General features: G+C 35.8%; 2 protein-coding genes across 5 annotated transcripts in view; one reads left to right on the top strand and one right to left on the bottom strand.

Annotated features, from left to right (window-relative positions):
• Positions 1–6,381, top strand: part of LOC110447230 (nucleotide triphosphate diphosphatase NUDT15-like) — an 8,301-nt gene extending 1,920 nt beyond the window's left edge. Inside the window, exons 2-6 of one of the 2 annotated variants that reach the window (XM_021492772.1) lie at positions 1,126–1,400; positions 2,492–2,688; positions 2,998–3,289; positions 4,190–4,386; positions 5,024–6,381. In XM_021492772.1, the coding sequence (XP_021348447.1) occupies positions 1,210–1,400; positions 2,492–2,688; positions 2,998–3,289; positions 4,190–4,386; positions 5,024–5,127 (981 nt within the window). In that variant the 5' untranslated portion in view covers positions 1,126–1,209 and the 3' untranslated portion in view covers positions 5,128–6,381. Of the gene's footprint in view, positions 1–1,125; positions 1,401–1,448; positions 1,716–2,491; positions 2,689–2,997; positions 3,290–4,189; positions 4,387–5,023 lie in introns of those variants that run through there. The other variant, XM_021492773.1, reaches the window with a different exon arrangement.
• A 227-nt stretch (positions 6,382–6,608) lies between these two features.
• Positions 6,609–15,606, bottom strand: LOC110447232 (frataxin, mitochondrial-like). Of its 3 annotated transcripts, none has more exons than XM_021492774.1 (5): positions 15,477–15,606; positions 9,890–10,023; positions 8,900–9,017; positions 7,386–7,483; positions 6,609–7,011 (listed from the first exon to the last, which is right to left on the bottom strand). In XM_021492774.1, exons 1-5 carry the CDS (start codon positions 15,558–15,560, stop codon positions 6,867–6,869), a joined length of 579 nt encoding a protein of 192 aa, XP_021348449.1. In that variant the 5' UTR covers positions 15,561–15,606; the 3' UTR covers positions 6,609–6,866. The 3 variants fall into 3 exon arrangements, with proteins under 3 accessions (XP_021348449.1, XP_021348451.1, XP_021348450.1); XM_021492776.1 differs by lacking the exon at positions 15,477–15,606 and adding an exon at positions 10,150–10,233; XM_021492775.1 differs by lacking the exon at positions 15,477–15,606 and adding an exon at positions 10,144–10,200.
• Between the last annotated feature and the right edge of the window lie 532 nt (positions 15,607–16,138).

Below are 16,138 nucleotides of genomic sequence, written 5' to 3'. Positions count from 1 at the left end.
AATTGTTGACTAATTCACTAGTGTAGACAATGATATATCTGAAATGTCCACGCTGATTAACTCATGTAAGGGCGTGCATATTACCAACGGTGGTACATTTGCTAAGCTATCTGGTTAAAATGGTACAACTTAGGAGGCACATACGCGTCACCTTTAAATTTAATTTAAAATTATCATACTTGTAAGTACAGCATATCATCTCATTCTGGTACGTACAACTTATTACTACGTACACAATAGTATGCTGTGTGAAGATACTTTCTTGTACGTACACGATGGTAAGCTATACGTACCACAATGAGATATTATGTTGTACATACGAGATAGTTAAACAGTTCCAACAATATATATAATACCAAAATAATTGAATGGATATGTTTAATCGATTATACATAATATTGTCAGCCGAAAAAAACCTTTATCGTTCTTGTATAATGATATGATTAATATCGCCCGGGCGGTTAGGAGGGTTACAATAAAAAGTATTAATTTTCAGATCATCTATAACGAGCGGTCAATAATATAATTATGAAACTTATGCTAGTATATTTCCGCCGAGCGTTGCAAGTTGCAACTTGGGGTTTTGCGGAAGTGGTAAAATAAAAAACACACTTTAGGGTCAAGATACAAAGTAGACGAGCGTAGCGATGCCAACAAATATTGTTTTAATAAAGAAAATATAGTAAAAATATCAGATAACGGGAACCCACAATATTTGCTAGGATGCCGTATGGGATGCGTGGGGCGTAGCCCCAGATTTTTTTTATACAAGCTCCATGCATTATTTGATGCATTTTAAAATGTTAATATGTTCCCATTCCCGGCCGATCAGAACATTATGGGCGCCTGATTTTTCCTTTATATTTGTAAATATTTGATATTATTGTACATGTATATGTTTGTATACCTGTCAGACTGTACAACGATCCTAAAATTTCTAGTGGTCCTATTTAATTTGAGGGTCCAAGTATACTTGCCAAACTGTTCCTTTCTAGTAATCGGAAGTCAGGCGTTAAAATCCTGATCCGGGATTTTACAATCAGAACATTGTTGTTGATTAACTTTTTTAACTTTATAATTTATATTTTTTCATAAAAGATCTGCAGGGCTTGATTTTCTTTTCAGAAATGTAACAAAGTCACATTCTTGGCAAAATTACGAGGATCTTTAAATAGGCCTAAGTCGTAACCATTAATATTGAACCAATGGATGAACTTCAAAAACGTAACCGCGGGATACAATATGGCGGCGCCCATAGGTAAACAACGTGACCGTCCTAAAGTTGGGGTTGGTGTTTTGGTAACCAGTAAAAATCACCCCAATTGTGTATTGTTGGGGAAACGGAAAAACTCAACGGGCGACGGAACATATGCCTTACCAGGAGGTCATTTGGAATTCGGGTAAGTGACATATTTATCTGATATTTGCTTGTAAGCGTTAGCAAGTAAGTACGGATGCCGTGCATGTACTGATCTACTATAAGGCAGCCGCAAATTTAATGTGTTTAGCTTTGGATGCATAACAAAAACGTAGAAAACAATTAGTAATAACAGCAGGGACCACATGTGTACACCTTACGATGATGATGTTAACAAACATGAAAACACAGTTCTTTATATATAAATATATATACACATGTACTGTTGTAGGGGAAGTAACTCCTAAGAGCATTTGTCCCCAAGGCTTAAATAATGGAGCCGGTAAACTAATATACTGTAAGTTACAATAGAAAATTTAATTCATTTAAGGTCAAGCTGTATATGAGGTTGATTCTTTGTTTTGAATGTATTGAAAAGATCTTTTTTTTTTAGAATCCAATGTCTGATTATTTTTACAAGTTATTGGAAATTTTCATTCATGATGCTATTTTTTGGAGAAATTTCTCGCAACGTTTTCTGTTTCCTATCTGTGTGATATCGCTTAAAATCAGTTTGAAAATTAAAAGAAAACAGCATTTGTTACATCTACAATAACATACATGTAGGGTGATGTAACACCAAGACTTAAGTTTGAATAACTTGGAATATGAAAATTTCATTAAAAGCTAATTAACATGTTCAATGATTATTTATAAACAAATGTGTACATGTATAAATGTATACATTTAGTTGATGGTAATTGGAATTTAATGTTGCTACACGGAAATTTTAAACCAAGAAAACAATTTTCTACACATTCAAAACTACGTCTAAATAATACTAAATACATATAAATCATGCCAATACATAACCAAATTAATTTCAGATAATTTCTGTGATCGACTAATACCACATGGACATTCACTATTAACCGTATAACAATACAGTTGGCAGTCACTACAGATTACAGATTAACGGTAATTGACTAATTGCACTATATATGGTTTAAATTACATATGATTGTGATTTGTGACGATTCGCATGCAAAAACATCAAATTTGTCGTTGATATCTAACATTATGAAATCCGTCAGTTTACACCCCATTGTCATGGGCTGCATTGTGTGCTTGTAGTGAGGGATGGTGCGAGTGCGGGGCACGGGAGTTATTGGAGGAGACAGGATTGGTCCTGAAGGACATGAGGTACTGTGGGGTGGTCAACACTGTGATCCACTCGGACAACCTCCACTATATCGACCTATTTGTACGGGGGGAGGTGGACTCAGCCCACTCAGAGGAACCCCAAAATCAAGAGCCACATAAATGTGAAGGTCAATAAATATTTCTTCATGTTCTTGCCAACAAACCAAACCATTTCTAAGTTGCACTGTGATGTTTACGTAACATATAATGTACCAATAAAACAGTGGGCTCGCAGTATGTCATGTCTTTGTTGGGATATTAAGTTGGCTTTTAATTACAGACAACGCAATTATTATGGTATCAGCATGGGAACTGGATATAATCCACATATGGTCCATTAAACTTTAATTTAAGATCCAATATACAAGTAGGAACATACTAAGGAGGGTAGGATTGAATCACTGATTGATCCGCAGTGTGTTTCTATTGCATATCAGGTTGGCATTGGATAGACTGGGACAACCTTCCTTCACAGGATCAGCTGTTCTGTCCACTGCACCTCCTTATACAACAAGGCTACAACCCTTTCAAAGAAACAAATGAAGGTATTTCCTCAGGAAATACCAACAGGCCATCCGTGTTAGTGCCGAATCAGCGGGGCAGGCCAGGAGTTGGTGTTGGTGTATTGGTGACGAGTCCCGCCCGACCCGGCTGTGTGTTGCTCGGAGTCAGGAAGGGATCCACTGGAAGTGGAATGTTTGCATTACCTGGTGGGCATCTTGAATATGGGTAAATATTGGCGTTTCGGCAGGTTAAATATACAAAAGGTATATCCAACTCCTACCTATAGAGTAAGATGTCAGACTACCCAATACATCACCACCAAGGAAGTAACCAGGTTGGAATCTGTCCACCATCCTGCATCATATGATAACGAAATTTATAATACGGTACAGTAGCCCGAGTTTCCTCTGGCACTGACACCAGACTTTTAGACATTTTGACAGGCAGAGGAAACTCGTGACCAGACATCTATCTGTCATAATGTCTCAAAGTCTGGTGTGAGAGCCAGAGGAAACTCGGGCTAATCTTTTACTCAAGATGAGTCGAGAATCTCTAGCAAAAGCTAATATAAAACGTTTAAAATATCTGCATATTGTTAGTTAAAATTGACATTTCAGAGGCGTAAGTTTCATAGTACAATATAGCTTCGATAACGTAGCTTCTGACGACAAGACATTATTTTTGTATTTCCGGCCGGGTATTAATATGAGTATTAGGTTCATAGGAGAATAATAACCCAGCTTACACGTAAGAAAGTGTATTGCATATCTTAATGTAGTAAAAATGTACCACTGTTGTAAAATTTGAAGCAAAACGAAATATGACTTTCTCTACTGAAGTCGAAGAAGAGTGTTTTTATAATACACAGAAATATGCCTTCTTGGTAAGCAGAAAATATACGTTATGATCGCGTTCCAAAACCTCTCACTCCCCTTCTGAACTTGGAAATAGTTGTATCCCATTGAAGTCTCTGATATAATTGACATTTTCTTGAAAAAAAATCAAAAATCTAGGTTGTGAAAAAGCTTCATCAAAAAAAAATATCCTCACATGGTCCTGGACAAGAAACGTGTTGTGTGCAAGATGACTATAAAGACATTGCATCTGTATTATTATCCGTTTCAGGGAAGAATGGTGTGAATGTGGGTCCCGTGAGGTATTGGAGGAGACTGGGCTCATCCTCAAAGACATGAAATACTGTACAACTGTCAATGCTATCGGAGAGTCGAAAGACTACCACTATGTCACCTTGTTTGTGCGTGGGGAGGTGGACATGGCAGTCAGCCCAGAACCTCAGAATCTGGAGCCAGATAAATGTGAAGGTTGGAACATTTTTAAAACGTTCATAAGTTAAACTGGTCATCCTCAATATCCAGGGGTTACGCTCACTTTCGCTCTCTGCACCCCTGTATGTCATAGCAAAATTGAAGGCTCAGTGTGTAACACCTTGTTGATGAGACAAGAAGACATGTTCGATCCTTTGATGTACATCAAAATAATCTCGCGGTCATGTAACGGTAAACAAATGACAGGTTTTGAAGTTGAGTGTCGCTCCTTTGTCATCTTCAAAGGACAGGTATCAGCGTAGCGATTTGTCAGGGTTTTTTTATACCCGAGACCAATCAAGCAGCTATCTTTGTGCCTTCAATTTTGCTATGACATATTCCAGGGGTGCAGAGAGCGAAAGTGAGAGTAACACCTGGATATCGAGGATGTACACTGGTATGATATAGTCCAGTACCTGTATCTGATATATATAATTGTTGTACCTTCCAACAGTTTTGAACACCTTAAAATATGAATATATTATAATTTTTTAGCTCAATCATTGCATGCCTCTTCCGTTGCAAATTCGTTCTAATTAAATTAATCCATGTATGTATATTAAAGAAGCTTTCTTGGTTAAAGACCCCGTCATTTTTCTTCTATTGGATTACTGGTACCTGTCTTTCTTTGTAGGATGGCAGTGGAGAGATTGGGGTGAACTCCCACCACTGGACCAGCTGTTTTGTCCCCTACAAATACTAGTTCAGCAAGGATATCATCCCTTCGAATCCAAATGACAGTAGTCAGCATCACCCAAATCTTTAGTACTTGTGTCATTTCATTTTTTTCTATTGGGAGACAAACAGGATAAGACCAAGATACGGACATCTCCTAATTGGTGTTAATTAATATGACAGATCATACTTAAATACAAAGGTATAATTCTACACTTTTCCCTGTCATTTTCAAGGAAACTCTACATTTTCAAGAACAGTCAGCATTTTTCAGGATGTCTACAGGTAAAGTTTTTCAAATGAAATATAATATACCTTAAAATGAGATGACACATGCATACTACATTTGCTGTATGCAGAGCACACTGTTGCACTAGGACAAATTAATTGGTGCTAAATAAACATATCAGTATGCAGTACTAACATATTTTATTTACATTTGCTATGCATCATAGGACCATAACAAAATTTGCTAAAATAACCACCATGTTTGTACATTCCATTGATTCTTATTGGTACATTGCACATTTACATGTATGTATTACAGGTGAACCTCATTTAGCCAGGCATTCGGTCAACTATATGGGTAAAATATCAATTTACTAAGATAATGAAAGGCAACCTTTTTGAGTACAATTTAAAGGCTGATAGTCAGTAGAAATGTCTACTGAAAACAGTTAACTGCTTTTTGTTGTTATTTTTTAAAATTGTTTTAAAGTAAAGATATTTTTACATGAACACGAACCATTGTCACTATTATGAAATATGTGTACAATGTATGTGTTCTTTTCTTCATAAAAATTTGGTATCCATCACATGTTCAATGCATTTTACAGTGTTACAAGGAAATGTTTCCGTTAATGTGAGCCCTGAGGAATTGTACAGGCACAGCATTAAAATGAGATCTCAGCTTATGGGCTGCAAGACATTGAACATTGAGAGATGAACACCTTGGCAAAGGAAGTTAATCTAAGATAGAAAGCAGCTCTTTTGGTTACACCATGTTTTCTATACATCAGGGAGAATACAATTATCTCAAAGTGGAAGTCTTCATAGCAACTGCAGCCGATGCAGCGGTAACCTGCATCTTAATCTCATAAAAACATGTTTCAGTTATTTGCATTCAGTGCAAATATAATACATGTATAACAGTATATTGAATGCTTGTTCTATAAACATAACAATCATCTGATTGGAAGAATCTATGGCATCCACCAGTTTGATGTCAAAAGTGATGTCAACAATCGGGCCACAACATTCATAGCTGGTAAATGCCATCTGAACATGGTAGAGTTATAGTGTCAGACATGGCAATGTAATAGTGAATATATATCTGGAGGTGTAAAATCTTTCCATTAATTGACACCTCTAAACAGGCAATTATTTTGTTTTATAACAGAAGACATTAATACACAATTTTGACTGTAAGACTTGGCATTTTAATGAACTCATGCAAAGATTGATAAATGTTGGACATTCATAGCAATAACATAATATTTGCACAATGTACAGATACTAACACAAGCAGACTTACTGATTTTTTCAATTTATAATTAAGAATTTCATCATTAATAGGATTTTTTGCCAGATCAATTATGCTGTATATTGTATGTGATACAGAGAGCATGTCGCACCTTGTGTAATACTCAGATGAATTGCAATAAATCTTTGTAATAAAAATGTGTAAAACAATATTCAGTACCTTTGTTATGTACTTTGGACTTTCAACAGAAAACAAACAAAACAAATTCTATTACTCGTGAAATGATATATACTATCAAGGCTAATGAACCACACAGGCATCATGTATCCTCCAGTTCACACTGTGTAAAGTCTAAGGGTGTAGAGAGGGCCTCGGACAATTCCTGTGTCAGCAGGTCCAGCATTGCCACACCATCATGCTTGTATATCCATCGTCCATTTATGTAATCATACCGTTTTGGCCCACTGAAAAAAAGTGATGTGAAAGTCCTCCCAAAAATATATTATAACAGAGGCCAGGCTATTGTCTGAATTGCCTTCAGAACCATCATAATTTTGTGAAACATTTAAAGTGCAATCCCCCCCCCCCCCCCCCCCACCAAAATTAGGATACCACCAAAATATGTACATTTACAGTATGTATATCATTGTTTAGAATCTTTCTTGAGATCTTCTTGATTGAATAAGACAGTTAATACTTATTTCAACCTTGAGTTGACAACAGTCTGAAATAATTTCTCAAATGTGTTTGGACTAATTAGTTATTTAACCTAACCTATCTTGATGAGATTAGACATTCCTAATCATTTCTATTTAAAGTCTGTTCTAAGACGACTTACCTTACAGGAGAAGAGAGCCATATTTGTTTGTTAGGAGTCTGTTTATTTATCACATAGGTCCCCCAATCTCCACTGATTTTTACTGTCAAAACTCCACTCTGAAACATGAGATCAGAAATATTCATATTCAACACTTCATAATTAATAAACAGATTTGCAATCCCAACAGCTTTCAGACTGTTGGGGGGGGGGGAAGTCCCAATAGGCCTGTATTACTTACTGGTGACTCATCTCACATTTGAGATCTTCAAAGTTTGCCAAAGTTAAACTTGCATAAAAATCCTTTTCTTTATTTGTTAGAAGATTTTAACTTTTTTTTCCATGCAACCTTCAAAAATGTTCTAAGTCATTCCTTTCAGACCAACTTTATAGCCCTTCACACCTGCATGCTACAGCAGAATTAAAAAATTAAGAAAAAAAAATCAAATGTTTCAAACATTTCACACCAGTGACACTGAAAATGAGTCAAGGTCATTCATTTGAACAAACTTGAAAGCCCTCATTCCAGCATGCTTTGGGCCAAATAATATGACCTAGGCTACTTTTCACTTTTTCAGAATAACTTCTTGAAAGAAAAAAATTGATGCTGAACATGTGATAGAATTACAGCAATTGAGCTAAGCATATGAAATAATTTTTAACATGAGAAGTTTCATATCTGCACTAGTCACACATAATAAAAACATATTTAGTATTACATGATCTGAAGTTCATATATCTGCACTGGTCCTGACTATTTAACGACAACAAGAGGCCCAAAGTGTCTGTATTACCCACCTGTTTCTTTCCTTATCAGAATTAGAAAAAAGGTTGAAATGCTCCTCTAACTTGGAATCATATGCGTAGTGGCCATCTCAATTTTTTTTTTTACTCAATTGGTGCTTCAGAACTAATTGGGGTCATTCAGTGTGCACTTTAAAGTAATCATTCAAAGATTTAACTCTATTGTCACACGCCGACTATTCCATCTGGTACAAGGGGGGTGATACCTTTATCTGACTGAACATTGTGTCCTTTTTGCCTGAGTGATTTTTATACCTTTTGCCTAAAAATCCATTCACCGATACTTAAGGAGTTGTCAATTTAAATAACCTTAATTTCCCTTATAACAGGACTCCTTCCCTCTGCCTCCAAGGGAGGAGCTCATCTTTCCTGAAACAATGTGGAATCTCCTTTGCCTTGCTGTGACCAAATCAGTACTCAAGGAGTAATCTTTTAAAGATTTGTGTTATATAACTCTTATAAGCCCACATGATGCACACAGAATCAGCATCAGAAGCTGATGCCGGTACCTATCGCAGTTGAGCAAAGAAATCCTGATGCACTCAATATAAAGAAGTGCATCAGTATTTTCATCATGTTTGCACTATGTACCTATGATTTCCCTGGTCATAATCAGTGACATGCATGCTGGCCATGTCACAGGTGAGCAGTACTAGTATTACCAATATTTTGGTAGATATGTAATGTAAGATTATAATATTGTAGTACATGTATCATTTCTATGTACTCACTCCATAAGAAACATCATATTCTGCGTCACATTCTACAGTTTCTGCTATATCATCAAACTTCTCGGACAGGCGCTCGAGGGTTTCGTCTGCTAGGGCCTCATATTTATTCTCGGATAAACTGCAGAAACAATTCAAATTTAATCTGAAAAACCATCTGTTATGTAAGTAAATACTTATTGATGGGAGTGCCACAATGCTCAAGAATCCTAGCAAGTATACAACATTTACTAACAATAATCCTGCACCATGTGAGAAATCCAGTATGTTGTTTATGGAGGTCCCAAATTTTTGACAAATGTACCACATTTACACAATCTGATTAAATTCATCTGTTACATGGCTCCGCCTGAACGTTCAGGCGTAGTACCATGTAACATATGATTTTAATCAGATTGCACATTTACATATAGCCACATGCAATTAAGTTTTCCTCTAATTATTGTTTTCAGGCGAAAATGTTCCCATACAGTACAATTTGATCTTTTATTACTGCTATACCAGTAGGAGTTACCTCCCCTTAACGCCTTGCTGTGGATTTTATCAGAGATCAACATGCATTATTTTGTTTTTCTGTGTAAAGTACTAAGACCACACACAATGGTATGGTTTTATTTGTTTGTTTAATACTGTAACAAAGAAAAAGTCAAAGACAGAGGGCTCTATTAAAGGCAAACTGTAAATAAACACGAGTTTTTTAAGGTAAAACTACTGCAGTATTAAAAGTCTGTGGTTATTAAATATATTGTATTACGCAAATTACTTCATCTGTCAAACCTGTTTAAATTTACATTAATATTCATAATCGAAGTTACATTAAGACATTCAACAGAAAATCAAGGCCCTTTTGACATTATACTGGTTATTTCAGTGTAAATCACAAATAACAAGAAACATTTAAATAAGATACAATGTATTATGGGTTCATTGTTTTGATATATTCCTGCAAACAAATGTTTCATTTTTTTTTAGAAAAATAAATAACGAAAGTACCTGCTTGTGCAAAAGTTCCTGTGATGACCAATGCCAGCCGAACAAACAGTAACAGAGTGGGCGTGGCGGCTGGTTAATGGATACCTGAAGGGTGGTCCCTGTACACTCCTCTCACACACAGATCCACAGTTAATCTTCAATGATAAGATTAAAAACATTATAACTGATATGCGAAAAAATGATTTGATATGTCTCTAAACCAGGTGAAAATTGAAAAAAAGTGCAGAAGAAATAATGATGAATAAATGCAGTACATGTACATGATATGCATCTTCAATATTGTAATGGTGACTCATCATTAACACATATTTTAATATTTCAAAAATGTTATGATACATATATGTTGTACAATAACATCATCTGGTAAGAGTAATAGTTAAAAATAAAAAGGACAGGAAGTTAAAATTCATGCTTTTGTATACATTGTATATGGTGTACAGTAAAGCCTTGTGTGAAGTGGTTGTTTCCTGGCACAAGGAAAAGTACTTGGAACAACCTTAGCCCTATTATACAACTGTAATCACACATAATGTAAATACACAAATCTACCAGTAAACATAATGTATCCCTTTTATAAATCTTCAAAAGGGCACAATATTTCTACTGATAAAAAATAGCATATGATCTGTTTTATGCATTGAATAATGTAGTAAATACAAATATAGTATGGTTATATTATTTTGTAATGCAATTCTGACCCACTGACAGTCAAACACTTACCAATTAAATCACAGTGGAACACATTGTTTACAAACCATTTCTATGGGGTTACTTTATCTATCTTGTCGTTGACAATGTAACAGAGAAATCTTTTTTTTACATGTAACAGTTGTGCTCGATCAAAATGAAAACATAATATTTTTTACTTTGATGAAAAATGTGCTAGATCAATGTAATTTGATTTTATTGATTATACAGCATAAAGAAACGAACATTTAAATTGTGTCTTTGTAAGATTTTGATTGGTAGTCTAGATCTACATCAGACTTTGCAGTATAAAAAAAATGAAAGAACTGAAGCATGAAAAAAGAACCAAATTGCATGCATATATTAATAATCATCTTTTAATAAGCAGTAATTGAGTTTGGATGACTTTAACCTTTTACAGAAATATTTAAAAAATACTAAACGGTTTAGAGTAGATAAAATAAGAACAATGAGGTTTAATATAGAGCAATGTTTTTTTAACAAAATTGGTGATAAACAGACAGAACAGGGAGATGGACTGTTCAGTATTTAAACTTTTCAATTCTTTTACTCAATTTTGTAATAATCAATATCCAACATCTGTTCTGATCGACAGATGATGGATATTGATTATTACAAAATTGAGGAAAAGAATTGAAAAGTTTAAATACTGAAGTCCATCTGTAGATCGGAACAGATGTTTAATCCATTTGCATGTACTTATTTATGTTTAATTGCTGTAACTGGAATGGGAGGTGACTTATATAGGCTTTGTGTGCTGTCATTTTTTTAAATGAAATATCTTGAATTGAGAGATGGACGGAGATAAAAGATTATTTTTTTAATATAAACTTTATTTATTTTACAACAATTATGAAACAAGTTTTTTACAACTTATACTTATCACTCTTGTTGGCCCAGATATTAGCGTGAGGAGGGTCTGACTGTGGGAGGAAACCGGAATACCGGGAGAAAACTCAAATAGCAGGGCAGGTTATCCCTTTCCTTTTCATGTCCTATAGATCTAGAGGAATCAAACCCAGTCGCCTTGGTGAATAGCAAATGCGCTATCCACACAGCCACCGACCACCTTAGATTGCTTTTTGACAATCTAAATAAAAGCAGATTCTAATTATTATCTGATTTTAATTAGATTTTGTGATTTTGACACCATGGTCAGCATAATGCATTACCTTTATATGCCATATATGCGATTTTAAAATGTATTTTTTTTTTGTCTAATCTATAATTATCCTCTACTCTATACATGGATACTATGACACTTCTGTAACAGAAGGCTTTATAAATATAAACGAGAACAAACAAACAGGAGGTCATAGTCTCCGACTTGAAAAAGGGAATGTCTAAATTGAACTTAAGAATGTATTCCTTTAACGAAAGAGTGGTCACTACGATTGGAATTCCCTGCCAAATCACGCCGTCACATCACCAACAATAAAAACGTTTGAAGCCTGGCTGGATAAGCACTGGGGACAACCAGAATGTTTTCATAATCATGAACTTGACAATAATGAACTTATCCACTGTCGGGGCGTCAGCCAGCTAGAGTCTGACCATACATTTGATCTGGATATACAGGCTTTTGTCTGCGTCCCGTATTATTATATTATATTATTTACGTTTCGGTAATCCTACTCGTTCGTTTCGATACTGAGATGTTTCGGAACTTTTGTAAGATGTTCGGTACATCCAGAGGTCGTTTTGATATATTACGAGATTTTCATCATAGGTGCTCGGGTTCTGGAATATATGTGATATATCATCTTACCCTACTAGATATTGCAACCCCTTATACAAATAAATCATATAGTATAAGGGGATGCGATATTTAGTAGGGTGCGATGATATATCACATATATTCCAGAACCTGAGCACCTGTGCTTTTCATCACTTGGAGAAACATTTCAACTCGGGTGACAGTACCCAAATTGGATCACCAAACCAACATTTTATTAAATCTATTCATTTTTGGTTGTATTAAAAGAAGAATATGGATGGGCGTTCTTACAAACAAAATTAGCACCTGGGGCTCACTTGAGATATTTATAGAATGCTCTGAAGTCACTAAACAGCGTTTCTGGTTTATGCAAATGTCAGGACCCAAATTGGATCAATGCTTGAATTTTGCAGTATCTAACGCTTCAAATGATTAAAAAAAAAATCGCATATGAACATTTTATGATGACCTTTATAATTCATATGCCAAAAAGTATTTCTATAGTGTGAATTTATTCCTATAGTCCAAACAGAATGCATAGTTTTCACACGTGCCATTTTTTAAAACCGAAATCAAAACACTGACATTTGAGTTTGAATTAGGTTTTCTTGTGCATGTGCTATATATATATTTTGAACTTCAAATCTAATCATCTGTAGACAACAAATGGTGCATGGCTATCTGTTCTAAACCTACATCATTGTTATAACTGATTTGTTGACACATTTATTAATTTACAAGTATTTTGGGGTACTGCCTCCTTATGTACTGTTTGCCTTTTGTCAAAGACATATATGTCTCTGCTTTTGTGCCCCTAATTTTGCTGATTTAATATTTTTAAGATTCTTCAGCAATTTTTTGGCTTTACAAAATGGTAGCGAAACATTCTCTCCACATAAACCAGTGTGTCGACAATGCATCAAGGACTCTTGGATTCCTCAGAAGGAACGTCGGGAGGTGCACCCCGAGAGTCAAGACTGCACCCTTGTCAGGCCGATCTTGGAGAATCGCAGCATCAGTGTGGGATCCACACCAAGCCACCTTTGTCGCAGAAGTGGAACGTTAACAGGTCCAGCGACGTGCTGCCCGCTTTGTCTACAACGACTACTACTCCAGGTTCCCTGATGTGTTACAGCCATGATAGAACGACTAGGATGTGAATCTCTACAACAGCGGCGATCCAAACAGAGACTCGTCACATGCTATAAAATCATGCACAAACTTTGTTGATGTTGATCACCCAACCCCATATTCCCAAGAAGCTGGATCAGCTTATATTGACGTCAACACTACATGAAAACATTTTACCAGGCAAGTGAAAGCAGAACAAGAGGACAGCAAAGACCACGACAGAGGAGTGAACAAGGAAGTCTACCAATATTCCTTTTTCCCCAGATCCATCGGGTAATGGAATAAACATCCAGAAGAGGTAGCAACATCAGCTATACTGGATGAACTTTAGGGCCAAGCTCAACACCATTGCTTGGCCGCTCAGCATCCGGTAGACTAGCAACCTCCAGTCCTGTATATAGTTTTAACATTACTGTTTTAACCATTTGGGGAAGCCTGCTGTTTTATCAATCATGCGCCGAGTCAATTTACACTCCAGTATTGAACTTCAATTTTCTAATAAGGAGCATGTTTCTGATACAAATACCAACTGATGTGACTTAAAGTCATTTTTGAACTCTTTGGTGAATATGCATGTACCACACAAATTATCAAAACCAAAAGAAAGCCAACCCTGGATATCTCATGAAATTAAACATTTGATTAGTAAACGCAACAGATCATTTAAAAAATCAAGAAAGTCTGGTGATAAAGATCTAAAAAAGAAATATAAAGAACTGAAACATTCCATCCAAAAAAAGATTCGGCAGGAGTATTAGAAATATATAGAAAACATAGTTACTCCAGATGAGACCTCGGTCAATGGAACTTTCACATGCATGAAAAAAAAATGGACCTACATAAAACACAAGAAAAAATTTGGACCTACATAAAACACAAGAAAACAGACTTCACAGGTATCCCCCATCTAAAGGATGGGAAGCCCATTTCAGATTCCATTCAAAAAGCAAACCTACTCAATAAGCAATTTGAATCAGTTTTCTCTACATCCAAAAACATATCACCTGGCGTCTTTTCAAAAGAAAATTATATGAATCCAGATCAGACATCCAACCATGAACACCCCACTCATTACCCCAAATGGTTTTCAAAAACTACTAAAAAATCTTGATAGTTCCAAAGCACCAGGCCCAGACGACTTGAGTCCAAGAGTTTTGAAGGAATAAGCTAGTGAAATTGCCCCTATTTTGAGTATAATATTCAACTCGTCCCTACAATCTGGCACTGTACTGCAAGATTGGAAAACCGCATATATTGCTCCAATATTTAAAAAAGGCCAAAAATATGATCCTGTAAACATTACAGACCTATCGATATCTCACTCTTGCATTTGTTGCAAGTTAATGGAACATGTCATAGTGTCACACACACATCGTGACACATTCAGATCGTCACAATATTTTGTATCCTTGTCAACATGATTTTCGAACATTCAGATCCTGCGAGACAAAACCTTTAGAATGTGTTGATGATATTACCAACACTCTTGACAACTCAAAACAATCAGATATATTGGTAATGGATTTCTCCAAAGCATTTGATAAGGTCAGCCACTCTCCTCTTACCAACAAACTCAGTCATTATGGTATAGATGATAAAACTACTTCCTGGATCTCAAACTTCTTAAATAAAGAACCCAATCAGTACTTGTCGAAGGCGTCAAATCTGAGTATGTACCAGTTTTATCCGGCGTCCCCCAGGGATCTGTACTGGGGCCTAGTCTGTTCCTATTTTATATCAATGATATGCCAATTGGCTTTTAACTCCACGGTCAGACTGTTTGCGGATGATACCATCGTATATCTAGATACAAGAATTTTTATTTAGAGTCGTGTTTGTTACAATGCAACTTTAGCTCAGAAGAGCTATTCTTACGACTATGACGTCAGAGAAAGATGCAAAGAGATCGACTCAATACCCAGTACCGAAAACAGGAAAATACCCGAAACGTCTAGATAGAGCTGCTTAACCTCTTATTTTTGGGCACAGACTGTGCATGGTAGCATATCACGTATCAGTAACTCATCTTACATTTGCTGCAAGTCTTTGATATAATTTTCGCGTCCAATTTCTTGATGAAAGTCGTAGTAATGACAAAACCGATGAACTCGACATGTCGCCGGTGTCTTTTTGTTGTTCTCTTCTGCAACAAATTAAAAGAGCAATTCTCATTGGACAAATTTCGCTAGGCCTAACTCGGTGTAAGAGTTACCTTTCTTCCTTCGTTTTCTTGTCATGTAGGCAAGGAAATGAGTAGAGAAATACATTTGTAAGGTATCTTTTTTTTTTATAAAATCATAAAAAATAAACAGGAGATGGTTTATATATATATATAATTGTAATAGGGGGAGGTCCGGAGAGGGTTTTGCATCCGTTGTCACTCCGTTAAATCCGTTTCGTGATCGTATAGTTTTTAGCAATGGTAACGAGTCGACAACTTCCCCTGCAGTCCTCTCTAGACCTCGCCTCTTTCGTCAGGTTACAGACCTGTTTTCACTACAGGTTCGATCGCTGGATGTAGTGGTAATACCAGCCATTGATTCAATAACTCAACAAGGTGTTTAAAATACAAGTAACTGTTTATTAACAAGACGGAATGAATATGTACAACAAGTTTAACAAATACAAAGCATAGCATTAGTGCCAAACAATGACAACTAATGTTAAGAAACCCAATCCCTACGTAGAGTAAT

The sequence above is a fragment of the Mizuhopecten yessoensis genome, unplaced genomic scaffold (genome assembly GCF_002113885.1).
Source record: "Mizuhopecten yessoensis strain PY_sf001 unplaced genomic scaffold, ASM211388v2 scaffold3235, whole genome shotgun sequence".
Classification (NCBI taxonomy): Eukaryota; Metazoa; Mollusca; class Bivalvia; order Pectinida; family Pectinidae; genus Mizuhopecten; species Mizuhopecten yessoensis.
Note: the sequence above shows the minus strand (reverse complement) of the source record. Positions and strands in the feature narration are given on the sequence as shown.

Excerpts from the sequence above, each read along its gene's own strand:
- LOC110447232 (XM_021492774.1), bottom strand. The coding sequence starts at position 15,560 with ATGTCGAGTTCATCGGTTTTGTCATTACTACGACTTTCATCAAGAAAT. Across the intron at positions 10,024-15,476 it reads ATCAAAGACTTGCAGCAAAT|ATTAACTGTGGATCTGTGTG; the intron begins GTAAGATGAGTT and ends TTATCATTGAAG. Across the intron at positions 7,484-8,899 it reads AATATGATGTTTCTTATGGA|AGTGGAGTTTTGACAGTAAA; the intron begins GTGAGTACATAG and ends CTCATGTTTCAG.